The sequence below is a fragment of the Mizuhopecten yessoensis genome, unplaced genomic scaffold (assembly GCF_002113885.1).
Source record: "Mizuhopecten yessoensis strain PY_sf001 unplaced genomic scaffold, ASM211388v2 scaffold7485, whole genome shotgun sequence".
Taxonomy (NCBI): domain Eukaryota; kingdom Metazoa; phylum Mollusca; class Bivalvia; order Pectinida; family Pectinidae; genus Mizuhopecten; species Mizuhopecten yessoensis.
In genome coordinates this window covers 23,546-50,684 of record NW_018407071.1, presented here as the reverse complement: position 1 = coordinate 50,684, position 27,139 = coordinate 23,546, and the positions used below count along the sequence as shown (strand labels likewise).

Sequence of the window (27,139 nt, the reverse complement as noted above, 5' to 3'; positions counted from 1 at the left end):
GTTTGCGTAGCACTTCCGTACCGTTTGCGTCCAAGGTGGAAAAGCGAACGTGTACGGGTCTGTATAATAATATTCGCCAGACTCTCCAACAGAGTTTGAATCATTACACTCACACTCATCTGTGTATAAATGTCCTAGTAAATGGTTGTAATAGTTGTAATGATATACAAAATAGAGATATCTTATCTCATGTCTCAAATTTTATATCGCAATCAAAAAGATTTTCATTAATTTAATATTTGACTTACCCTTACTATTTTTTGGAACATAATTATACATTCTGACATTCTTATATATATATTTTTTTTTTTTTTTTCAAGTTATATGTATAAAAGCTTTAACCCCCCCCAGTGAACTACAATGATATATAAGTACAAGATATACCTAATGTAATATAATATGGAATTAATTAGATACTTTATTCTACCTTTGATAATTACTAATTTAGCTGTTATATATAACTATTGAATGAAATTGGCTCTGGGCAGCTTAGATGGAGTTTTTTTCTCTCTTTTTTGTGTGTGTTTTTGTGTGGGTTTTTTTTAGGTTTTTTTTTCTGTTTTCTTTTTCTTCTTCTTTAAGCTTACATCAAGATATGGAGTAATTTCTTTCAATTTATTAAAGAATTACTACATTACTTACAGGAGCTGGTGTAGCCCTACTTACAAATTATATATCTATTTGCTGAAATTGGCTTTTGATCCTTAACCGTGTGCGATGGCTAGTGTGTTATACATATGGACTGTATGGCCTGTATCTGTTGAGGGAATAAATCCAATATCACCAAATATTTATACTCAACAGTTTACCTTATATGAATACCAGTAACTCATTGTCTAATACTTGATACTATTCACTGAAGATAATAGTCTAGTAAATATCTCAAATTAAATATCCCTAGTGAAGGGGTTACTATATCTCAAGAATACTGAACAAGTCTGTTTACATCAAGGAGTTATTTCCCCTTATCCCAAACATCATATCAATGTACAAATATATGTCTGTGTTTCTTACCACCTGTTGTCACTTTAAGGAGAGGACTTAGATAGGATATGCCTGATGTCTGATCCTATTGACTATTGCTTATATTGTCAATAAAATTTGTTGAAATTGAAATTGAATACCAGCGTTATCGAGGTAAACGACAATCCCACATTTACTCTATAAAACCAGTTCCGACTAATGAAGAACTACCGGTGTTGCTTAGTGGATTCTGTCTGTGTTAGCTGCGATTTATAGCGTTATATGACTAGGAACACTTGTAACTGGTTGATCATGTTTAAATTCCGGTGGATAGTTTAAAGCTTGAGCATGCTCCTTATACTTAAACGCACTAAGCATCTATTCATTTCAACAGTGCAAGTCGACATAACGTAATGGGAAAGAACACGTTGGATAAAATGAAGGAACCCCGGTGTTATTCATCTTTGATGTGTCCATGTAAAATGTGTGATATTTGTTAGATGTGTACTATATTTACGATGAGGGATACCATTGAGTTGAAAACAAGTCCTTTGTAGAGATTTTTGGACAAGAGAAATAATAGATTGTTTAACTTGAAGGAATTCTTAACCTTAACTACTTTTATCATCAGTAACCTTTTAAGTCTGAAATAATCTCAAATTGTTTCTGAGGTATTGTTCGTGCCCTCCGGAAGCAAATATCATACCGATGATTCTGTATGCTTGTTTTGCTCTCGCTTTTTTAGTTATGCACAAACAACATGTATACGGATTAGCCTTGAACTACATACTCAACGATATATATGTTACCTTGTGGAACACGAGACTATCGTTTATCATAAAACGACGTTATCATGGCTTGTGGTTCGAAGAGCGAATATCAGTAAACTATGACGAATAGTTTTTAAACAAAAATTATTCCAACATTACACATCCCAGTTGTTCATATAATACCAAATTTAACATGTAAGGATCATCATATGATATTCGAACGTTTGGTAGCAAATGTTAACATTCTCAAATAAATACTTTATATGGTTGATATAATACCAGAGAAGATGTTGCTCCAAATTACTATTTTTGTCCTCGCCTCTTTCTTTTTTTTAAATTTATTTTTTGCAATTTTGAATCCCCATCCCCGAATGAAGTTACCGGTGGAATAAGGTGAAATTCAATTCAGCAGTTTAGAAGATGTTAGGAATAGTGACGGCCCCGGACGGACGAACAGACGTCGCAGCGTGGCAGAAGCTCACATACGTCATTCGCACTAGGCGAGCTTAAAATCACAAAGAAAACCAGTCATGCTAGGCACACGTTATAAGTGATTTTAAACAATATCTCAGCAAATAAGGCCATCGCGGAGGACTATCTACAAAGTACAAGCTTCCTTTGTATACAAGAGCACTGGCAATTTCACTTTCAACTTCATGCCGTTTATATCATGACTAGGACTGAGATAGAAAGTAAAACGTTTGTTCCCTGGATATATTATAACCATATCTTATCTATGAATGGAAAAATACGAGTCTGTTGGTCAAGGTCAAGGCGAATGATAAACGACGGTTGCCGAGTCAAGACATGAACGCTCACAGGTTCTTCGTGCAGCTAAAACTCCTTTCGTGTTAAAATCACACGTTAGCATTAGTATCAATTTGAGTTATGGTATGTTCTTATGTGCTGACGTGATTTTTTTGGCCTTATGGTGTTGATGCCTCAGTATATTTTTTGTTTATGACAATGTATAATACTGTGTTGACAATGAATACGCTTTTGTCTATTTCACTAATTTCACATTTAAATGGGAAAAAAATTAACATGTTTAACCACGTTATTTATGTTCTATAAGTGTTATAATGATGTGTATTGTGTTCTGATTTTGGCGCGTGAGTTACTGTAGCGCAATGAATGTAAAACACGGTCTTCCTTTAAAGATGTTATAAACTACAATGTACATATATTTTTGTCTTCAAAGTTCTCGAATCGCATTGCAAGTTTTCCCGTCCAAACAGTGTACACACAGTCAATGTGGGGAGTCACATGAAGTAGGGCAGTTTTGGGGGTCTTCACACATTACTCCTAATTACTCCACATTTACTCCACATTACTCCACATTACTGCACATTTACTCCGCATTACTGCACATTACTCCACATTACTCCACATTACTCCTCATTACTCCACATTTACTCCACATTACTCCACATTACTCCACATTAACTCCACATTACTCCACATCCACATTACTCCACATTACTCCTCATTACTCCACATTACTCCACATTACTCCTCATTACTCCACATTACTCCTCATTACTCCACATTACTCCTCATTACTCCACATTTCTCCACCACATTACTCCCACCCTGCTCCCACCTTTTTTACTCCCACCATCATACACTATATAAGTCAGAGATATCATCAAGGGACGTATCACTACCTCACATGGCTCAAGCTTTAATCTGTGAAATTGTTGAAAGTTAATACTCATGGACAACGTCACAGACAGCGCTCCACATACTATAAACACTAATGTAATTCAACCGTGTTATCCATCATTGATCAAATGTTGTAAACGACTGGATACCTACAAAAAGTGTTCTAAATATCACCATCAATCTCCACAGCAATTCGCCAGTAACGGATTTTTTTACACAGGTATCGAAGATCGTGTTTCATGTTTCATGTGTGGTGTTTCGTTAAAACATTGGAACTATTTCGACGAAATCAAAACAGAGCATTTGAGATGGTCAAAAGACTGTCTGTTTCAACATATGATGTTCGTCATTTAAATATGTAGAGTTACGTTATCATACCAATACGTACATGTGTAATAGTGGAATTAAACACAGACTTGCTAGATAAAAGACTGCAAAACTATTTGATTAAAAAAACCGAAGAAAAGGCCTATGGGAGACTACTAAAAAATCTGCTGTGCCTCTCTTATGCATACGTTGTAAAATCAAAAATAACAGAACTATTCGTATGTTTAGGTTGTGAGAATCGTCGAGCTAGTCAACATGAACATGAATGTCTGATGTATTCCAATGCTGTTGTTATAGACTTACATTTTGATGAAGCATTGACATTTACAAATCATTTGGAAGTGGAAAAGACTTGGCGCGAGTTTGCCATTCAATCTCGTATACGTTCGAATACATTACAATACTTCATGCAAGACGAACGTTAGAGGGACGAGAACTACGTGAAACAAAGTTATAGCGAAAAAAATAAGAAAAACGTGAAGAAAATCGGTGAAGTTCAGACATGCCTATTCATTTGATTTACAGATAGTAGACGTATAATTGAATGTACTGTAGACAAACAAGACAGTGACACTATGGGAAAGAATATTAGCAACGTATCTATCCATTCTACTTATAGATGAACACTGGTATCACTCGCCCAGTTCACCTATACATGACAAGCTGTACCGATCGGTTGGTGACATTCTCCCAGTGGGGTTGTAAACTTCGTCAGACCCCTTATCAGCTGGTTAGAGACGGATTTTTTCACGAAGGTGTCGGTGATTACGTTACTTGTTATAAGTGTGGAAATACACTGAAATATTGGGATAATAAAAACTTTTCTGTGGAGTGTATTGATCGTCATTGTGTTTTACCTCACCCGCCCAATTTGAATAGGATATATCAACGTGCAACGCAAAATGAATGATAATTTCCCTTGTGGGAATTCCGCAGAATTCCTCAAAATGGATAACTTATTAAAACTAATATATGCATATCATGTTCGAGAAATCATAAGTGAAAGACATTTTGATATAATGCATGCATTTATTCAAGTGGATGACATTAAAGTGATTCGTGACTTTATTCAAGAGACTGTTCGTTTTAAAATCCAAAGAAGTGCTAGAAATGCTTCCATTTCACAATTATGTAATGCCGAATTTAGAAGTAATGAACTTAAAACAGAAAAATGGAAAGAGAAAGTCGGTATAATGGTCATGTCCATGAATCGTGTAGAAGATTGGTTTCACAAAACGTTGTAATATGTATCAATGTTAATAAAAGTTTGTACATAAATGTTTTTGTCTCAGTATTTTCAAATATGTTGACTGAGGAAGAGAGACGACTTATAGATGACGTATTTTATAATTTGGAGAATGGTGGTGCATTTCTCAGTCCCGTGAAGGTTCACCAAATATTGAAATCACAAGGTGTTAATACCCTTGGCATATATAAGATCAGAAGATATATACAGAGTCTTGATGATTATAGTTTACAAAAACCAGTTAGGCGCTCATTTAAACGTGCACGTGTTGAAGTTGTCGGGCCAGGTGAACAGTACGATGCTGATTTGGCAGACATGACATCTCTATCCAAACACAATTCGGGAGTGCGATATCTCTTGATGGTTATTGACGACTTCAGTCGACATCTATGGATTTAACCTCTGAAAAACAAAACGGCAAAAGAAGTTTTAAATGCTTTCAAGAAAATTGTCCAAAGAAGTGGAGTGCCTCACAAACTTCGGACAGACAAAGGTGGAGAATTTAATAATGCAATCTTTAGGAAAAACTGCAAGGATGGGGTTGGCCAATATATGGATCGATCTAGCAGGATTGGTAAAAATACCTATCAAGATACTGAACACTTTCATTATTTTACCACTCAAAACGATACGAAGGCAAATATAATCGAAAGGTGCATACGGACGTTTAAGACCATGCTATTTCGATACTTTACAAAACACAGAACGTACAAATATACTGACATTTTACAGAAACTGGCTGATATTTACAATTCTACACCGCATCGATCTTTAAATGGTATCGCTCCTAAAAATGTCAACAAAGAAAATCAGGCAGATATTTTTGCATATCTGTACTTAAGAAAGAAACCGATGAAACATCAATCAAAGAAACCAGCTAAGCCCCCCATCAAAGAGAGGATCAAATACGGTTTCAAAAAAGGAAGTCTCGTTCGAATATCTCACGCAAAAACAACTATTTAAGCGTGCCTATCAACAACAGTGGTCAAAGACGATATCTATTGCAGGGTATTCCCCAATATCAGCTGATTGATTTTCTAAACGAAGTAATCAAAGGTAACTTTTATGAATCAGAATTGCAGAGAGTTGATAATAACATGGATTCACTATTTTACATATAGAAAAAAATCAAGACGCGCAAGATAAGTGGTAGAAAACAGTGGCTAGTAAAATGATTGGGGTGGCCTACCAAATATAATTCATATGTCGATGCAGATACCAATATTGATACTGTAGACATTGATCATGACGCAAGACGTCACAATCAACAGTAATAAGAACAGGGAATATTTTCAAGATAATGAACCGCACTCATTTACAATCTCCCCTGTATTTACCTGGACTCTGGCAGGTAGCGTTGGCAGACATGTATTTAGTTGGAATTGGTAAAACAAAGGAAAACTTATACGTACATTGCGACGTAAGTGATGGATCTATCATCGATGGTGAAGAGGAAAGTCTCCTCCGGATGGTGAAGTCGTACAAGCAAGCTAACTGGACCCAATCTTTCACGATCTTTCAATATGAACCTGTAAATAAATCAGAGATTAGAGGCATCGAAATATTTATAACAAATGAGAAAGGCGAAGTTCCTTCATTTCTAAAACAATCGGTGACGATAACACTACATTTCGAATCATATCCGTTTTACTCATGAATGTTTCAAACATGTACGTTCCCAATGTGGAAAAATGGATGAAGTATTACAAAAACGTTACTAGTGGTAAAATTAATCCATATATCTATATCAATCGAGAAGTGAAACAGCATGGAGGTGGTATATCTACCAACACTAAGGAGTTCATGATTCCCATTGATAATGTCAAATGTGAGAAAACTACAGCATTACACAACCTTGGTATAAATCTAGTTTCACCAACTCAACAGGTGATAGAACAAGTCAAATCCGAGATAAAAAGAAAGCGGAATACACCCTATCATCAGTCGAACAAGAAACGTCGAACTGTAAACATCACACCACCAGCTAAGTTCAAGAAGAAAATTGTAATCTATGCAGATTTTGAAACTTTTACACAAAAGATGGATTCTTGTCTGCCCAATCCTCAAACGTCTAGTACGACTTCAAATACTAAATGTGAACCTTGTGGTTTTGGTTAACAGGTTGTGTGTGTGGATGAGAGGTACACTAACTCCCCCGTTGTTTATCGAGGGTCAAATGTTAGTAAAACATTTCTAGAAAATTTGATTGAAGAGCAGCACCTTATCAAAAACATTTTAAAGCATGTCGAGCCACTCAAAATGACGGAGGAAGATGAGCGTCATTTTCAAAGTTTCGAAAAATGTCATATTTGAAATAAGTATTTCCCGAGAGATTCCATCAAAGTAAGAGACCACTGCCATTTAACGGGGAAATATAGATCGGCAGCATGTTAAATTTGTAACATACAATATCAACATCCTTCTTTCATCCCTGTAGTTTTTCATAATTTGAAAGGATTTGACGGTCATATCTGATGCGAAAGTTTAGGTCAATTCAGAGATCATGAAATCAAATGTATACCAAACAACATGGAAAATATATTTCATTTAGTTTAGGAAGTTTACGATTTATAGATTCATTTCATTTCATGTCAGAAAGTTTAGATTCACTGGTTAGTAATTTAGCAAAGGGAAGAAGCTCCAAGTTCAAACATTTTTCAAAAGAATTTACTAAACCTCAGACGGAACTGTTACTCATACGAGTATGTCACCGAGGAAAGTAAATTCAGTGAAACACAACTCCCATCACAACAACAATTTTATAGTCAGTTGAGCAAATCTCACATATCAGATTCTGACCATGTTCATGCACAACGTGTTTGGAACGAATTACATATTCAAAATTTAGGAGAATATCACGACTTGTATTTAAAAACAGATGTACTTCTCCTAACAGATATCTTTGAGAATTTTAGAACTACGTGTTTAAATTATTATGGATTAGATCCGTGCCAATTCTATACTAGCCCCGGTCTAGCTTGGAATGCAGCATTAAAATGACAGGTGTGCAATTAGAATTACTAACCGATCCGAACATGTATCTATTCTTTGAGGGTGGTGATCGCGGCGGCGTATCTATGATATCTAACAAGTACTCGAAAGCCAACAACCCATACATTCCTGAAACGTACGATGCATCAAAACCAAACACATAAATTCTATATACAGACTGTAATAATCTATATGGGAAAGCAATGATGGAACCATTACCCATGGGAGATTTCCGCTGGGTTGAAATTATACAGAAATTTGACATTGACAGTATTTCAAAAGAGGCAGACTTGGGCTACGTGTTAGAGGTGGATTTAGAGTATCCCGTTGCATTACACGATGCACACATCGACTACCCTCTAGCTCCCGAGCGGAAGAAAGTTTCTGACGATGAACTCTCCCCATACAGTAGAGACCTTTGGGACACATTACATGGTAGCCATTCCAATCCCAAATTAAAAGGTCGCGTAAAAACGGAAAACCTAATTCCAAATCTAGAAAATAAAACAAAATATATCTGTCATTATAGGAATCTGCAGCTGTATCTAGATCTCGGCATGAGGCTTACCAAAATTCATAAAATTTTAGAGTTTAGACAACCTTGGCTAAGGCCTTATATCTTATTTAATTCCCAACGAAGGGTTGAATCGCAAAATGACTTTGAGAAAAACTTTTTTTTAAGCTCATGAACAATGCCGTGTTCGGTAAAACAATGGAGAATGTTAGGAATCGAGTAGATATAAAGTTAGCTCATACTGAGAAAAAAATAAAAAAAATTTTGTGCAAAACCGTCTTTTGAACGTTTAAAAATCTTTAGCGAGAATTTGGTGGGTATTGAGAATGCAAAAACCAAATTATTACTGAACAAACCGGTATATGCTGGACAAGCCATTCTAGAGCTCTCGAAAATAGTCATATATGAATTTTATTACAAATATCTCAAGCCGAAATATCATGACGGAATGAAGTTATTATTTACAGACACCGATTCGTTCGGTATCGAAATTGAAACCCTCGATCGTTACTCAGATCTTCACCAGGACAGCCATGTGTATGATTTGTCTGATTATCCACCATCTCACCCTTGTCACGATTCATCAAACAAAAAAATCCCGGGATACTTTAAAGACGAAACGTCATCACATCACATTTCAGAGTTTGTCGGTCTTGGTCCAAAGTTGTATTATTATGTAATTTGTATGCAAGAAAGGTCTGTTGTCGAGAGTTGTACTGTAATCACAACAACGTCAAAAGAGAAACAAGTGGATAAAGATGTCGCTAAAGCAACCATTAAAAAAGACTTGTGACGATATACTTGGTGTTCTTAAACTTCTTGCCAACATTACACTGTTACAGAATGATGTGTCCTTCATTATTTAGCTACTTATATCTCTTATCGGATGTGTCTTTGTTAAAACGTATCGTAAAATATTCTGTAACCTGCTGTGTAGGAGTAATAAGGAGGAGTAATGTGTAGGAGTAATGTGGAGTAATGTGGAGTAAATGTGGAGTAATGTGGAGTAATGTGGAGTAATGATGAGTAATGTGGAGTAAATGTGGAGTAATGTGGAGGAGTAATGTGAAGGAGTAATGTGGAGTAATGTGGAGTAAATGTGGAGTAATGTGGAGTAAATGTGGAGTAATGTGGAGTAAATGTGTAGGAGTAATGTGGAGTAATGTGGAGGAAATGTGGAGTAATGTGGAGTAAATGTGGAGTAATGTGGAGGAAATGTGGAGTAATGTGGAGTAAATGTGTAGGAATAATGTGGAGTAATGTGTAGAAGTAATGTGGAGAAATGTGGAGTAATGTGTAGGAGTAATGTGGAGTAATGTGGAGTAATGTGTAGGAGTAATGTGGAGTAATGTGTAGGAGTAATGTGGAGTAATGTGGAGGAGTAATGTGTAGGTGTAATGTGGAGTAATGTGGAGTAAATGTGGAGTAATGTGGAGTAAATGTGGAGTAATGATGAGTAATGTGGAGTAAATGTGGATTAATGTGGAGTAATGTGGAGTAAATGTGGAGTAATTAGGAGTAATGTGTGAAGACCCCCAAAACTACCCTACTACATTACTTCTTGTGAATTAGTTCAAGCAAAAATTGCCTGAAAAACCTGCACCTCGAGGGACATATTTGAAGTTTTAATATTCGAAATTCATTGATTTCATAGACATTGTTGCTTAACATGAAATGCTACCAGTAAGGAACGTCAATCATCAATATGGGACTAATATCAGTGGTAATTTGGCATTCTAAGTTTTAAGACATCAAATGGAAATGTTCGACCCGAACCGAGACAGGCTAAAATATGTGCACGAATGTTAGTGAAATCAATGCAAAGGTCTCGCCATATGTTTGAACAAGCACACGATTGCCTCATCGGTGATCGCCTCGATACGGGTAGCCCACATCTGTGACGTTACAAGTTCTACGCTGTCACCTCCCTACCCCCACCCCCGACTCCACTTTCACCCTGTTCCCGCAACAACATAACGAAACAACGTTAAAACCTTCCACGAAATAACAAAAATACTTACTCGACCCGAAATAACAGTGATTATCGGTTTATCGAAGCGAAATAACGTCAACTAGTGTGGCAAAATATGTCGGGATCGCTAACAGCCATTTATTCATCACTTGCGTAAGCTTTGCGCTGTTAAATTATTTTGCTGCGCAAAGACGATGTTTAATGCTGCGAAAAGACAGTAATTATCGTGGTTTTGCTTCAAAATAACGAACTGACACATATGAGCCACCATAGATATTCATACATGTTCTAAGTAGAGTGTGCTAAGATTTGCTGGATAAACGTAGCTGTAAGGCTACCTGCAGACATCTGGTAGAGCACATATAATTAGATTTACAATTTACCTGGACGAAAAAAGGTATGTTGTCATATGTGAACGTATTCTTTCATTATTATTGAAACAGACACATAAAGAAAACTTAGTCAAAGATATCCGATGCTTAACATTACAAGAACAAATCAGATCACGTAACTTTGTATCACAGATCACATAAATAATTTGTTTATATTCCTTGTCAAAATAAGACGGAATTATTTATTTTATATTACTTGTCAAAATAAGACGGAATGATTTATTTTATATTTCTTGTCATAATAAGACGGATTGATTATTTTATATTCCTTATCAAAATGAGAAGGGATAATTTATTTTATATTCCTTGTCAAAATGAGATGGGATTGTATGTTTTGTATTTCTTGTAAAAATAAGATTGGATAATTGTATTAATCTTCTAGTCTATATCTATAGATTGGCTCAGTTGGAAAGTAAGAAGTAAAATAAAATAAAATTGTTTTAGTTTGGATTAGCTGGATTAATATTAGAACGCGAGAATCCCTACAATTTTGGTAAATAAACCAAATAAAGAAAAAGACGATATAAATATGGACGACAAAACGCACGGCTATATGTAGCAACCGAAAGTGAGTGGTAAAAAAACGTTCTAATTTATTGGTAAATTGATATAATTTGTGACGGTAAAACGACGATATAGTCACAGATTNATCACAGATTTCTCATTGCAAATGAAGCCCTGTCGACAATAGCTAATGACGTCAATTACCCCGACTAAACCCGACACGTAATGGAACTGATTGTTAATGACGTCACGAACAATAGTCTGTCCCCAAAAACGAACAATGTTAATTCAACTTCACTGCGTATGTGTTTAAGTTGTTGTTTCTGTAGCTTTAACTGAATTGAATGGAGATAACCATGTATATTTGCGGCGGTGTATCTTGATTATACTTTCCTAATAAGGAGGTATTGTCGACCCATACAGTAAGGTCATCCACTAAAGAAACGATTGAAGCTTCTGTAGTTGCAGAGACAGCTTGTATAAAACGGGTCAGGAAATGGTTGCAATAAACATTATGTAGTAAAAAGGAATAAGTTGTGACAAATACACTGTCAGTGCCATTTTTAAACCATACTGAGTCCCTATTAACGAATGGCAGTAGTCTTGCAGAGAATATCGACGAAGTATCAACGAAACCTGAATTCGAGCTCAAAATCGTGTAAGAACAAGGAGAACAAGGCCATGTGTTCCCGAGGAGTAAGCGTCTTCTATTTCATCGACGAACCTCGCGGTATAATTACATGTCAAATCCAAGTAAAGTTACGTCTATATTTCGAGAATTTTGTAGGCGACAAAAAAACAATAAGGACACCTGTTAAAAATATAAAAAATACATGTAGGCACTGCATTCCACTATGCGATATAGAGTTAATGCAAAATTACCTTTTCAATTCAACAAAACACTTCACAGTTATCGTACAATTCCACTTAGAAAAAAGCCATTATGTAAATCAACTGAACTCCACGATAACCTGCTGAATGCATAATCACGAACTGCACAGTTTAAACCTAACATCGAGATGTACTTTCTACAAACATAAAAATACGTCATATATTTCACAATGACACTAATACATAATGAATAACATTTCACAATCACGGTAAAACACGTAAATTATGAAAGTAACCAAAACACTTTTTTATAGTTTTTGTTTTCGATAACTGGGGTTAATGAAGAGGATAGTCAGCAGTTGGTTGTTGTTCTGGTCTCGTTGCATTTCTACTCCCAAACCACAGTTGCAGGTTTCTTTCATTTTCTTTTTTTCTTCACGATTTTTTTATAGGTTGTTTGTAAATTATTTATTTCATGATGATAAAAAATCCAATTCAGAAATTTTGGCAGTGGATCGGAGATTCATATTAATCTTCATAAACGAACAGAATGTCGTATACAGAAACTTTAACATTAAATTTTGATTCTCAATGGACAAGTATTTAGACAGAATTGTGTTCCACATACTCATTGCAATATAGAAATATGATATTATCATCTGATGATCACGTGTATAATTATTCATTCCTGGTTTCCACTGCATACCAATCCATTACCCCCTCCCATATTCCAGTATTTGTTCTGCTGTACATTTTTGATAATGCAAAGACAGTTCATGAGTATGGTTAGTTTAATAGAGGTAAAACTTTTTGAAATTATTTCATTGTGGAACCGTCAATGATTCCAAACGAGAGTTAAATATGTCTTCAGTTTTACTTGTTCACTTGCTCTCTCCGTTCAAAATAACAAATGTTTAGCAAAGCTGAGAAATCAAAAATCTTACTTAAAAACGACGAGAATTGACATTTGTTGAATCAGGGAACTGTAATGTAGTGTAGTACAAGAGAACTATAATTAAATATGTATTTGAAATGAACCTATTTAAGCCATATTGACGTTGTAACAAGTAAAATTGCCAAAATGGTCACACATTCACATTTCCTCATCATAGCACAACTCCTTGCTTAAGATTATCTCTAATATCTACTTTTAGTGCAAATGAGTACTTTCATGCAGTGCATATAAGGTAACAGTGTACAGTAGCGTACGGTGGCAATGGGTGCTATTTTTGTACAATGAATAACCGATGTAATATTACATGTATCAAAGTTTAAAACAAATAATTCAGCACTAAAATTGGAATATACATGATGAAGTGGACTATGTGGGCTTCACATTTTAAAAAAAATGTTCGAATTTGGTTTGAGGCTACGTTTTTGTCCATTTACAAATCTGTGTCTACACCACAAAAGCCAGCTTTTCATGTAGTTTTTTTTTTGTACTCAGAACATATTGTGAAAAATGCAGTTGAACGACCTATGCTAAAACGTGAGTATTTCTGATCGAGTAGCTGATATTCAATTTAAGGCAGGTTTTAAGCAAAATCTGACGCTGTTTAACTGTTGTTGATCTCGTCTGTTCCTTGAATGGTGGCTACCACAGCCATTGAACTTGTGACGTCACAGCCAGACAAATGTTCCATTCACCATACAAGGACAGGTGAAAATCGTACACTCTACACGTCAATATCTCGGCATTAAGCTGTCTTCTTATGCTTTTTTTTTTTACATTTTTGTTTTTGGACCAGATAATAATATATTAAAAACTTTTCTCGTTCCGGGTGCACATCAAAATAAAAATGTAATCGCAGAGTTAGAGAGAGACTTGAAACGTATATAAAGTACATAAGGCAGGTTTAATAAAAACAAATCCGACCAGTTCGTCATTAAAAATATACCTATGATTTGTTTCCAACTTGGTCATTTGTAACCGGTAATGCATGAAGAATGAAAATTAAATTGTATGTGAACAACTAGAATGAATGAAGATATTGATGATAGGAACATTATATTTTGACACTGTATGTGAAGGTTTGTTGACTGATATGTACAACTCCGTTGTTTCGTAGACAAAAAACGATAATTGCATTATATATTTTCGCCCCGTTTAACAACACCCCCATCCCCAACCTAAACAAAGTAACGAATCAACATAAAAACCTTCCACGAAATAACGCAAATACTCGACCCGACTTATTTCTCCTCGCTTATAATCGTAATTTCGGGCCAAAATAACAACGATGATCGGTTTATCGAAACGAAATAGCTTTAATTAGCGGGGCAAATATGTCGTGATCGCTTAATAGCGTTTAATTGATAACTTGCGTAAGTTTTTTCGTTGTTTAATTATTTTTCTGCGCAAAGATGACGTTTAACGACGCGAAATGACGGTAATGATGGTTATTTTGCTTCGGAATAACAAACTGACACAAATGAGCCTCCATAGATATCTATACATGTTTTAAGAAGAGTGTGCTACGATTTTTTTTATAGGTTTCTATTTGTAAATTATTTATTTCATGATGATAAAAAATCCAATTCAGAAAATTTGGCAGTGGATCGGAGATTCATATTAATCTTCATAAACGAACAGAATATCGTATACAGAATATATATGTCAATAGCCTATTACCAGTGGATGTATAACGGGGGGTTACTCGCCCTTTTCACAGGCACTTCACAATTCATCACATATGTGTCATTTGTGTTATTGGTAAAGTTGATACCAAACAACAAATAATTCACAGCCTATCTCCTGATTATTTGGTGGATGTGTTCAGCACCATGGCTCATAGTTACAACCTCTTTTCACACATTATGATTATAATGTGGGCGTTTTTTTCTGGATCACTGTTCATGTGTTACGACTAGACCTGGGCCATTTTATTATTTCAAAACGTTCTCATTTACACAAATTTTAAGGAACACACTTAAATATGAAAAGTATATAAATTCTTTGGAATTGTTATTCTAGTACAGTGTACCTGATACTTGCACATATAATGGCTAATACAAATGTAGATCCATTAGTATATTAAATTACACGTTATGCGTTTCTCTAAATAAAAGAAATAATACATCACACCTTGGTGAGTTGTGCAACATTTGCAATAATTTGTTTAACTAAGAATTTAATAATATTTTACTGAGGCTTGTTAGGTATATATCCCCCGAATAGTCTTTAGACAAAAGAATTGCCTAAGATGATAAAAACAAATCGTTAAAGCTGAATATATCAAAACAAAGTAGATGTATAATAACAAAATGCATTATATGTCGCAGTAACCGTTCGTTTTGTTTTGCTCAGTGTGTCGACTTACTTATTGTATACATAGGTGTTCAACCTTTTTTTCTGTCAGATTATCACTTCTCTATATCACAGAATGGATGCATAATTATAGATGGTATTTGTTTTATCACTATTTCCTCTAAATGCTTGTTAATGAATACATGATCTGTTAATTCGGAAAAATCATCCCAATTTATAACGGCTTTTTTACCACTTTTCTGTCTGTGTTTTGGAATAGTTTAGAAACGAATGTTATTCTTTTGATCTTGGTAATACTACGGAAGCAAGTACGAGAAAAAATGTTATGTCGTAATAACGACTTACTATATCGTAATAACGAATTAGCTATCTGTCAGATTATCACTTCTCTATATCACAGAATGGATGCATAATTATAGATGGTATTTGTTTTATCACTATTTCCTCTAAATGCTTGTTAATGAATACATGATCTGTTAATTCGGAAAAATCATCGCAATTTATAACGGCTTTTTTACCACTTTTCTGTCTGTGTTTTGGAATAGTTTAGAAACGAATGTTATTCTTTTGATCTTGGTAATACTACGGAAGCAAGTACGAGAAAAAATGTTATGTCGTAATAACGACTTACTATATCGTAATAACGAATTAGCTATCACGTAATAACGACTTACTATCTCTTAACAACGACTAACTATCTTCTAATAACGACTTTGCTATATCGTATAATAACGACTTACTATTTCGTAATAACGACTCAGTCATCTCGTAATAACGACTTACTATCTCGTAATAACGACTAACTATCTCGTAAATACGACGTACTGGCTTCCGTATATAAATGATGTACCTAAATAAATGAAATAGAAGTTTGGCACATTAACTGTTTCAATTTCTTTAATGACTTACTAAATGCATCTTAAATGCTTATTCACAGGGTATATAATAAAAAAAAAATTGCTTTCCAGATCTAAGTCCGTGCGAACCCGAAATAGAACATATCTCTTCCTAGCTGTTGTGAGAAGAATCAACCTACATTTGAAAAGTTAGTAAACATCATGAGTTCTCAGGGGTAAGTGACTCTGGTAAGGCAGCCTTTTTCCATTTTTTCCATGACCAAATGATTAATTTGTAAGTACACATTGGAAACCGTATTTTTTAGGCATCTCTATTCTTGTGTTCAGCCATAAAATGATGCTTGATGGAACACATTTAACCACGTCTGTACAAAGTACAAACATAACTAATGCAGGTCTCACATGGAACGTCCGGTTTATTCACACACACAGCGCATGTCAAATACAGTATGCTTTAAAGATGCTTGTACATCACTATAATCTCTCCTTTTTAATCAAAACCAGATGAAATACTGATACTTGAAACTTTTCAACAAGGAAACAATAACTGAGTATGACATTATTATTATTGGTTATTTCCTATACTCAATAAACATTTGAAAATCAATGAACAAATATCTCGTTTTTAGAACAGTTGGTAGACAGAATGAATTATAACTGTTTATAGAGTTTGAGTTGAACCAACTTGATATTGTACACATTATCAACATATATGTACATGAAAAGTTCATTTTTTTCAGTCTTTTGAAAACAATTACAACATAAAATGTAAATGTTAAACACAATATAACACACAGAGTCCTTAAGATAATTCATAAGATGGACAATCCTTTGAATATATATTTATAATTATAATTATAAGTCATAGCATAGTCTTTTAATTGTAAAGGAACTTTCTTTCATCTCGTTGACCGTCTTAAGGTCTTTCATTCACATAAGCATCAGTGTTTGTGTCTTTTATTTCTATTTCGTAATCAAATTTATCATCAGTTTCCTTCAACACATCTCGCGGTTTACTTTGTACGTTAGGTTCAGGTTCGCGTTCTGTTTGTTCTGTATCGCGTTATGTATCGCGTCATGTATCGCGTTCTGTCTGTNAATGTTGCAAACATTTTATCTCACGTGGTCGTTATACTAGCACTTTATCAACTACTTTGCTTTCATTTTCTGGTGCTCAGCGTTTATTATCATTATATAACTTTCCTGAAGTTTTCCTCTCTGAATCGCAATCTCTGACCTCGATGTCCTTTGACACTGATGAATGAGAGTCCTGCAGATCAGACATTTTTGACCTGATTTACCTGCCAAATAAGAGCTCTGCTAGGCTGACTCCAGTAACAGAATGTGGTGTAGATCTGTACATAACCTTGTAAGTTTGTAGCTCTTCTTTCCAGTTCCTGTGTTCTGTCTGGGTTATTCTAATGTTCTACTTCTCCGTTGGCTTGAGACCACAGTTGGGTTGTACTGTGTTGTTTGATGTCAGTCTCCTTGGTGTACTTTTTAAGCAGCCCACTCAAAATGTAATTTCTAAAACGTTTTGACAGTTTTCTCTACTGTTGTAGACTTACTTGATAGTAACGACTTAAACCCGTCGTGAATAATAGTCTACAAATACAAGAGGATAATCTCCTGAAAGTTGTCCAAGATAATCTACAGGAATAGGCTGCCACGGTCCGGATGGAAAGTCTGTACGACTCATCGGTTCTGGTTTTGAGGGTGTACTAACTAGTTGATATCCAAAACAACTTGTACAATAGCCATTTATTACATGATCCATCTTTGACCACCACACCTTCATTCTCAACCTTTGGTTCATCAGAACAATACTCGAATGTCCTCTATGACCTAATTCTAGGATGCGACTTTGCAGTGACTTCTGTATCACTATCCTGGATCTTCGCAGAACAATATTACATACACTGCAAAATTCATCTCTCAATAAGAGGAAGTCCTTGTTTTCAGGTTAATGCCATTTCCCTTTTAACAGACATTCCCTAATGTTTTGAAGATTTGTGTCATTTAGGGAATCCTCTTTAATTCCCTGTATTGTCATTGCTGTCGTTATGCTCGTTTCCAGCGCAAATTTTACATACTCCTCAGTTTTAGTGTGACTGAGTTGTATCCCTTGATCTTTTTGCAACAGTCTTGATAGGGAGGCCGCTATATTCTTAGGACCAGCCATATGTCTCACTATTTAGGTATAGGGTTGTAATCGCAATACCCATCGTTCAACGCGTGCACAGGTTTTAGATGAGTGTGAATATGTACTGAAGTGGTTTGTGATGTGTGAACAACTAAACGTCTATGCAATATATGTACATTGTACATAAGGAAACGTTCTCATGTCAATACTAAGGCGAGCGTCTCCTTTTCGGTTTGCGAATAGCGTCGCTCCACACTAGTCAAACTATGATATCACATGTTGCTGACCATCTTATTCTTGTACAAGAACAGCTCCTAATCCTATCGGGCTATAATCAGCTATTATTTGTGTTTTAGCACCAGTTTTAAAGTATGCTTTACATTATAGTACTTGCTAGGTTCTCTTTAATCTTTTGAATAGCCGATTCTTGTTTACTGTTCCACACCAAAGGTCCCTCCCTTTGAGTTAGTTTCCTTAAGGGTTCAATGAGTGTCGCAAGATTTTGGATAAGTCCGCCTGTGAACTATACCAAGCCAAGAAAATGCTTACTTCTGTTGCAGTTTCCGGTTGTCGAGCATTAAATATTGCCTCAACTTTGGTGTCTGATTACCCAATTCCTTTTGCTGACCAAAAGTAGCTCATCAATACAATTTTAGGAAGACTGAATTTGCACTTCTCATAGTTCAGGGTCAGGCATCTTTCCTGGAGTACAGATAATGCCTTGTCTAATCTATCATCATCTCCCTCCTTTGATGAACCATGCACCACTATGTCGTCGAACATACTGTTCACACTTTTACATTAATCCAATACCAGTGTCAAAACACGGTAATACATTTCGAATGCGCAGCTTACTCCAAACATTAGACGTTTATATTGAAATACACCTTTGTGAGAGTGATAAATGCTGTTATTCCTCTTGACCGATTCCTCTTTAATAACTTGCCAATTCAATCTGATGATACTTGTCAATATCAAGTTTTCTTAACACGTAGCTACCATTTAGTTCTTGGAGCACTTCTTCGACCGTAGTGGTTTGATACCTTTCCCTAGCTACAGCTCGATTTGCCTGCCTCAGATCCACCCATCAGCGTATATCTCCATTAGGTTTGAACACCATCACCACCGGTAGTCAAGCTACTTGGTCCCTCAGCTGGCTCTATAATATCCGCATCTTTTAATTCTTGAAAATTCTCTCCCAATCTTTTTCTTAACCTGTATGGCATCCTTCGAATTTTCAGAACTACATGAATCAATTCTTTATCAACTGGTATCTTTAATTCAAAGCTGTTGAGTTTCCGTGATTCTGTGAAAAACCAACTTGCTTTAGTTCAAGTGGTTCCTTAGGTCCAAGTCTTAAAACACCCAACTCAATAGCAGTGTTCTTGATCAACAGTGACTTTCCTTTCTTATTCAAAGCGAAAAAGTCTGCCTCGGTCTGTTTGTATGTATGTCCTGCGTATAGTGCAATTCCAGCTGTACAGCTTCCAATTATCTTAAGTGCTCGGGTACTCCCGGCTAAACCTTCTGTTACCCCTTCACTCATGTGACCGCCTAAACCTCTGGCTAACCAGTCAACAATTGCAGACTCATATGGAGCAATATGTATTTCTCAGATGTGACGAACTACATTTCTCGATAACATGCTTGGTCACATATCATTTCTTCAACCCCATTTCCAAAAGTAAAATTGAGTTACAAAAATGTCAACNAAGCTAATATCATCATTAGACAATCATGGTACAGTTTAAACAAACTCAATGTACCCATATATCATGGACTAGAATTATCCGCGATTGATACCTCCAAGCCTAAATCATCTAAACTCAATAACTCAGGTTTATCCTCTAAATTAAGGTAACCAGACTGATATGGTTTTCACCATAGATCCACTATCCACTAACGCCTTCATCTCACAGTTATTGATACTATGCTTTCATTTGCCACACTTACCATTCGAATAAAAAAATGTTGGCTTTGTCCTTGTACATTACAGGTCCCAGCTTGGCCAGCAGCAGCGACCTTAACGCGCTTTGGCTGTACATACCTTGACCCTGTCAAATAGCTCCATTTTGACCATGTCTTTGACCTTGACCTATTTGCTAACTTTGACCATTCCTGTTTCCTCTGCCTCTCTGACCTTTGTTATTGTCACCAGCCCTCTGGTTACCTGACTTTTGACCATCCAGTTTTTCAAAATACTATCCAATTTATCATCAAACTTTTTCTCTAAACGTTCTAGAATATTAAGAGTATTGAACCTCTTCGCATGTTCTTAAGTCTGTTCACCTGACATCACATTATGCTGGGCTTTCTTACCTGTATTGGTAGCAGTGACACCACTTCCTGTACTCTTGGTTATACTTATCTCCTTGTCAACCCTACGAATCTCCCTGAGCAGTTCATCAAAATCTTTCAAAGTATCATATTTGTGTCTTGTTTGACTCTTTAGCTTGTCTAAAGATAAAGACGTCCATAATTTGTGCCTTAGCAACTCACATTTTGCTTTCTTGTCAAGATATCTATTGTCAATAGCTAACTGCAACATGTTTTCTAGTCTACAGCTAAAGACTGACACTGATTCATCTGGTTTCTGATAGCAATTAAAAAGCTCCTGCATAATCATACCGTTGGTGATATATCCCCAAATAATGTTTTTAATCTGGCTAACATTTTTAGAACTGTGGCCCTCTCCCCCAATATTATATATTATAAGCATTCTACGGGCAGTTCCCCGTAACGACCGCCTTATTGCTTGCACTTGCAGGCTCTCTGATATTTCAGGGTCGTTGGCAAGACAATGAAGATCAAACCGCCATTCTTGAAATGTGATATCCCCCTTTTGTGGTGAATCATCACCAGAAAAATAATGTATCTTAGGTACGTGGGTAAATCTATGTAAATGGGCCTCATCTTCCTCATCCTCAAACTCTCCTAAATATGGATCTTTTTGTGGAATAACCTTAGGAGTGCTAACTGCTTTCTCAGAAAGCAGGATAATAGCATACCTCCCCGTCTCCCTTAAGGACTCATTTTAACTTGAAAATAAATATTCACAAAATACAACTATATATAGAAAATGACAAAAACAAATATGAACACAAAATATAAAAGATCAACCAGACTTGCCCAAGCTAGACAGGTGATTTAGCATCCCCTACCTACAAGACATGCACATGTTAACTCCGTTTTAGTTATATATATCACTATCTACTATATATCCAAGGTGTTACCAAGTGGTCGGGCCAATCCCTACCGACAAGTTTATTCACATAATCTCATATAGCCTACCTATCAACAAATATAACAATAAATTATCAAGAGGTTGGGCCAATCCCTACCGACAAGGTTCCTCAAATATAACCTACCTACCACACAATAACTATCAATACACGCTGTATTTATAATACAGCTAGGTAAAAGATTCCATGCTACCCAGGTGATATAGGAACAGTATCTCCCTGAGGTCTGTAATCTCTGTTAACCTTAAATTCACACAAATATCAAACCTGAAAAAAATCACATTTGTCTGAGAACAAATTAAACCTTGTAGTTTTGGAACCACCTACCTACAAGTTTTTTTCCCATATATTTTTATACCAGCCTATAAGCATAAAAGAAAGATTGATAAACTAGTAAACATAAATCGAGAACTTTCCAGTGGTTGGGGAGCCCCCTACCTACAAGATTTCTTCAATTATGTACTATTTGATACTGTACTTAATTACTTTTTACTCACACACAAACTCTGCAAAAAAAATCTGCAAATATGTTTACACTGCTGCAAACTTCTTTCTGTTCTTGCTGTTAATACTAAATCTACTGTATTTTTAATCAAAATATTAGTACAGTTAGTATAGAAGTCAGTAATTGCACAACAAAATTGCTAAGATAAATTTTAAGTTGTATAACCTATATATTGAACACAAAGTTACACATATATTCACATTTAACATCTATTTACAGTTGCCTAGTCAACAATTGTCTGTCAATGTTCTGTCACAACTCCATGTCAATATCGTACCCTTAGCGATAAATAGGTATATATCAACAAATAAACGTAGTTTGGACTCAAAACATGGCATATGCTGAATAATACATGGTCTACCTCCGTCCACGCGCCACGAACACATACTTACAACAACGACACTACCCTTACAACCACACAATTACATATGTTTACAACACAGTTCACACAAAATACCACAATATCCCTCGCAACGTCAACATGCCGAGGCAAAGTTTCACACGCGTACGGTACTGGTCCTGGGTTCCATGTTTGTCTCCTATTGCACTCTTATTCCCTCCTTCGGAGAAGAGCTCCTCCCTATATCCCGTTTCTGCAAACTGGTTATATAGTATAGGCGTACTCCATCAAGAACGATACCAGGTCTTCCTTTCCAAAATTACGTTGGGCGCCATCTGTCGCCGGTTTCTCGGATATAGTAAAAGAATATAAAAAAAACGCAACTTGTCCGTGTTGGTGTTTTACTGAGCAATCGGTGACATATGCAATGCTATCTATGTATATATCTATATGTACTTTTTCTCTTTGTCTTATTCGTGCGTTTTATTCGAATCATTCCAGTTCTGCTAAAGACGCACAGCCAACTAAGCCGGATTCGTTATATAGAAAATGGTTTGTGTTGATGTCTGGATTTTTTATCATGTTTTTGTGCACTGGATTTCCCTTCAATATGTCTGTCCTTAACCCTGCGCTCCTTCGCACATTTGAGAAAAGTAAGGCGGAAACTGCTTTGGTACAGTCGATAACGATCGGGGTGCTATATATAGCAGGTAAGCTGGTACATGTGTATGAATGTAAATATTTCGCAATCGTCTTTATTCAACACTTTTAAAAATAATCATTGAAAGATAATTTAAACATATTATTAATTTCAAACTTACGGAATGGAATAGCCTATGTTTAGTATATAACCTTTCAGCCTCTTTACCAGTTAACTCGCCCTAAAATTTCTGAAATAAGCCGCAGCTTATCATTATTTTCAGTAACGAGTCTAAGGTTGATTTTCTAAACAATCCTTCTTTCATGGCAGTCATAAAAGCAAGAAACCAGCAGTTGCGTATTTTCTAAATGTACGTGGAAAACCTTTTTAGACCGACACAGAAAATGAGATTCCTAGAATGAAATGTTTATTTTTACAGCCAACTTATCTGTTAAATGCAATGAATCTGAGGTTTATTTTCAAGCTCGGTCTATTTTTCGAATCAATTTTCGAGATTTTCGGGTGTCTTACCGACATTCAATTTAATTGTATTCTTTACTAAAAGAAAAATATATTCATACATTTTGTCTGATGATGTTCCCTACATTTTCAGTACCTTTGCAGAGTTGAATCATGGAGGTAAATTGCTATTCGAAACAAACGAATAACGAGGTAATTTTAAACGTTTATTTGTATATAAATATTTTATTTTAAGCGTTAACTTAACTTTAATACACACAGGAGCCTTGTGCGGGAGGATTGTTTCCAAATATGGAGCTAGAGTGACAGGGATAACCGGAAGCATAGTTACGACGCTCGGTCTGGTTTTCTCTTTCTTTGCCGAAAGTATTCCTCATCTCATTGTTACCCTTGGATTAGTTTCAGGTACGACTGAAAGACTTTTACTTCCATATTAAACTTTAAATGGGATGAAAAATATCAATATCATCTGTAAACAATTATTCACATGTAAAATAACCAACGATGTATCAAACAAAGTGTTATTAGTTGACGATAAATTCGGACTATCCAACATGTACGAATGCCCTAGGCAAGCTACTTATCGGTTTCATATTCCCGATATAACATTCAAACTGACAACTGAAACTATATTCTTCAAGCGATTTCCTTAGTCTTCATCCCACGAAGAAGTCCGATTAGAAGGACAAGTTGACATTTGATTGACTAGGACCGACTAGGCAAAATGTAGTTCTACTTTGTCTAAATACCGCGATGATCTGTTACAACCAAATATATCAAAAGGAGGGAAAAAAATTTCATGGGCCAAAATCAATGACTTTGCAAATTACAACATGAGATTAAGTTTAAATTTGTTTTGTTTAGCATGACTGCTAAGCTATACTAAGCTTTGAGTATTTTGTAAAAATGTAGATTCCTATATGATTTTCATTTTCGTCAACAGGATTTGGTTTCTCTGCTACTTTCATCTCAGCATTTACAACAGTCGGAGAATACTTTGAAGGGAAATCTAAACTAATGGCGTTATCATTCCTCTCATTTGGATCAGGATGCGGTTCAATAGTAATTCCCTATCTCTTACACTTCCTTATAGAAGAGTTCGGTTGGAGAGGGTGTCTACTTATTTTCGGAGGACTTTTTGCAAATATGATATGTTTCTTTTCTGTTTGCAAACCACTGTCAATCGGCATATCACAAAATACGTCAAAGAAATCAAAAGATTTTGACCCCGAATCGACTTCGAACGAGGACGGTTTTACGAAATCAATACGGTCATTGGTCACCAGTAAAGTTTATTTAACATACACAGTAGCCATGTGCTTCACACTTCCGGTCATAAACTCATTAATGGTTTTTATCATCGATTTCCTAACGACGAACGGATTTGAATCTGACACAAGGATACAATTGTATCTTTATTTACAACTTGGAAACGCATTGTGCAGATTTGTTCCCGGTTTATGTAAAAAGTATATTCCTCACACGAGCGTTCTTATTATTCCTGCGTGTTTTACAGTAATCGGATCAACAGCGATTGCGTTGCTTCCTCATGCAGACACGTATATACATTATATTATCCTCTTGGTCTGTTTGGGGATGGCGTTAGGTGTTGGCGTCACAACCATCTCTATGACAACCATGAAGCTCGTTGGGCTTCATAAGTACTCTGCGGGACTAGGAGTACTTATGACGCTCATGGGCATCAGTAATTGCCTTGCAGGACCCATTGCTGGTTAGTACAACTTGACCTCAATTTAGTATATTGCCTTTGACTTATCGTGACATCAGGATGTTATATTTGCAAATTAAACCTCGATGGTCTACATCACTCCATCAACTCATCAACAAAGTAGGCTTCATAAAATTGAAGTTATACCATCACGTGAATGTGTCAGACAATCAGAGCCCACAGTGGCCATCTTTTGAATCCAAAATCATTAAAAATAGCTATTTGATTAATTTTCCCTTTCCTTATAGTAACATCCCCATGTCCCCAGCTTACAGTATTTAGGTGTCGCAGGTAATTCGGCATACAAGGGCTTGCTAAGAATATCATTATTTCCTTGATATATGATGGACAATATTGTTACACGGAGCTTCAAAAGATACCCGTAGATGAGCAATAAGGACAAGTTTCGTGACCGCTACCATAATATAATTGCGAATAATGATATGTCTCTGTGCAACACGAAGATCGATATCTTTTTGGTGCTTATTTTTGTGTATTGTAAATACGTTGTCGTTGCTGGATTCCCACCGTTGGGACGTAGCGTGGCTTTGATTAGGCCTGGGTTTTCGTGACGGGTATGTTAATTGTACGGAGGACGCTTGTCCTTTAAGGGCGCCTGGTCATATTATCCTTATACTTTTCAAAGGGTTTCTTTGTTCATATTTTGCGTAGGTGTTATTGTTTTGTTAGTTCAAATAACGTTTTGTGTTAACATTTCCGTATTCTCTTATTTTTAAAGGACTGTTTGTTGATCTGACGGGATCCTACACGAAACCTTTTTACTGTATGTCTGGTGGTCTCGGATTCGCGACTGGCATGTTCTTACTAGCTTCTTGGCTAAAAAGGAAATCTACAACAAATCATTCAGACATTGAAATTAATACCAGCGTTATCGAGGTAAACGACAATCCTACATTTACTCCATAAAACCATGTTCGACTAATGAAGAACTACCGGTGTTGCTTAGTGAATTCTGTCTGTGTTAGCTGCGATTTATAGCGTTATATGACTAGGAGCACTTGTAACTGGTTGATCTTGTTTAAAATCCTGTGGATATTTTAAAGCTTGAGCATGCTCCTTATGCTTAAACGCACTAAGCATCTATCAATTGCAACGGTGCAAGTCGACATAACATAAAGGGAAATAACGCGTTGGATATAATGAAGGAATCCCGGTGTTATTCTTCTTTGACGTGTCCATGTAAAAATATGTGATATATGTAAGATGTGTACTTTAATCAAGATGAAGAAAAAAGGTTCCGTGCAGAAATGTTTGGACAAGAGAAATGATATAAAGTTTAGCTTGCAGGAATCCTTTACCTTATCTACTTTTATCATCAGTGATATCGGAAACCTTTTAAGTCTTAAATAATACGAGGTGAATAATCCCAAATGGTTTCTGAGACATCGATGGTGCCCTCCGGAAGCAAATATCACACCGATAATTTTCTATGTTTGTTTTTCTCTCGCTGTTAGTTATGCACCTATAAACTCAACTATAAAGGTTTTTATGCTCCTTCAACTCAAAGATAACCCAACAGCAAATTGAAGTTGAAAATGGCCACCGAAGGTGACATTTAATGACAAATTATTACATGACGTACATTTGATCACAAGTTTACTTATATAACCTAGATTACAAAATGTACATCAATACACACTGTTTTGCTTAATTATCTATTATTGACCTTTAGCCATAGTGGGGTTGTAAAAATCCGCCAATTCCAAAATGAAGAAATGTTTTTTATTTATTTATTTTAT

The 27,139-nt window shown here is 35.8% G+C and overlaps 1 protein-coding gene across 2 annotated transcripts; it reads left to right on the top strand.

Moving 5' to 3' along the window:
• The first annotated feature begins 10,755 nt into the window (after nucleotides 1-10,755).
• LOC110453695 (monocarboxylate transporter 6-like) lies at nucleotides 10,756-27,139 on the top strand. 2 transcript variants are annotated; one of them, XM_021502759.1, is made up of 6 exons: nucleotides 10,756-10,845; nucleotides 16,412-16,515; nucleotides 23,032-23,240; nucleotides 23,912-24,055; nucleotides 24,594-25,382; nucleotides 26,119-27,139. In XM_021502759.1, the coding sequence occupies exons 2-6, from the start codon at nucleotides 16,502-16,504 to the stop codon at nucleotides 26,304-26,306; spliced, it is 1,344 nt and encodes a 447-aa protein (XP_021358434.1). In that variant the 5' UTR covers nucleotides 10,756-10,845; nucleotides 16,412-16,501; the 3' UTR covers nucleotides 26,307-27,139. The 2 variants fall into 2 exon arrangements, with proteins under 2 accessions (XP_021358434.1, XP_021358435.1); XM_021502760.1 differs by having other exon boundaries at nucleotides 24,594-24,712; nucleotides 26,119-26,220.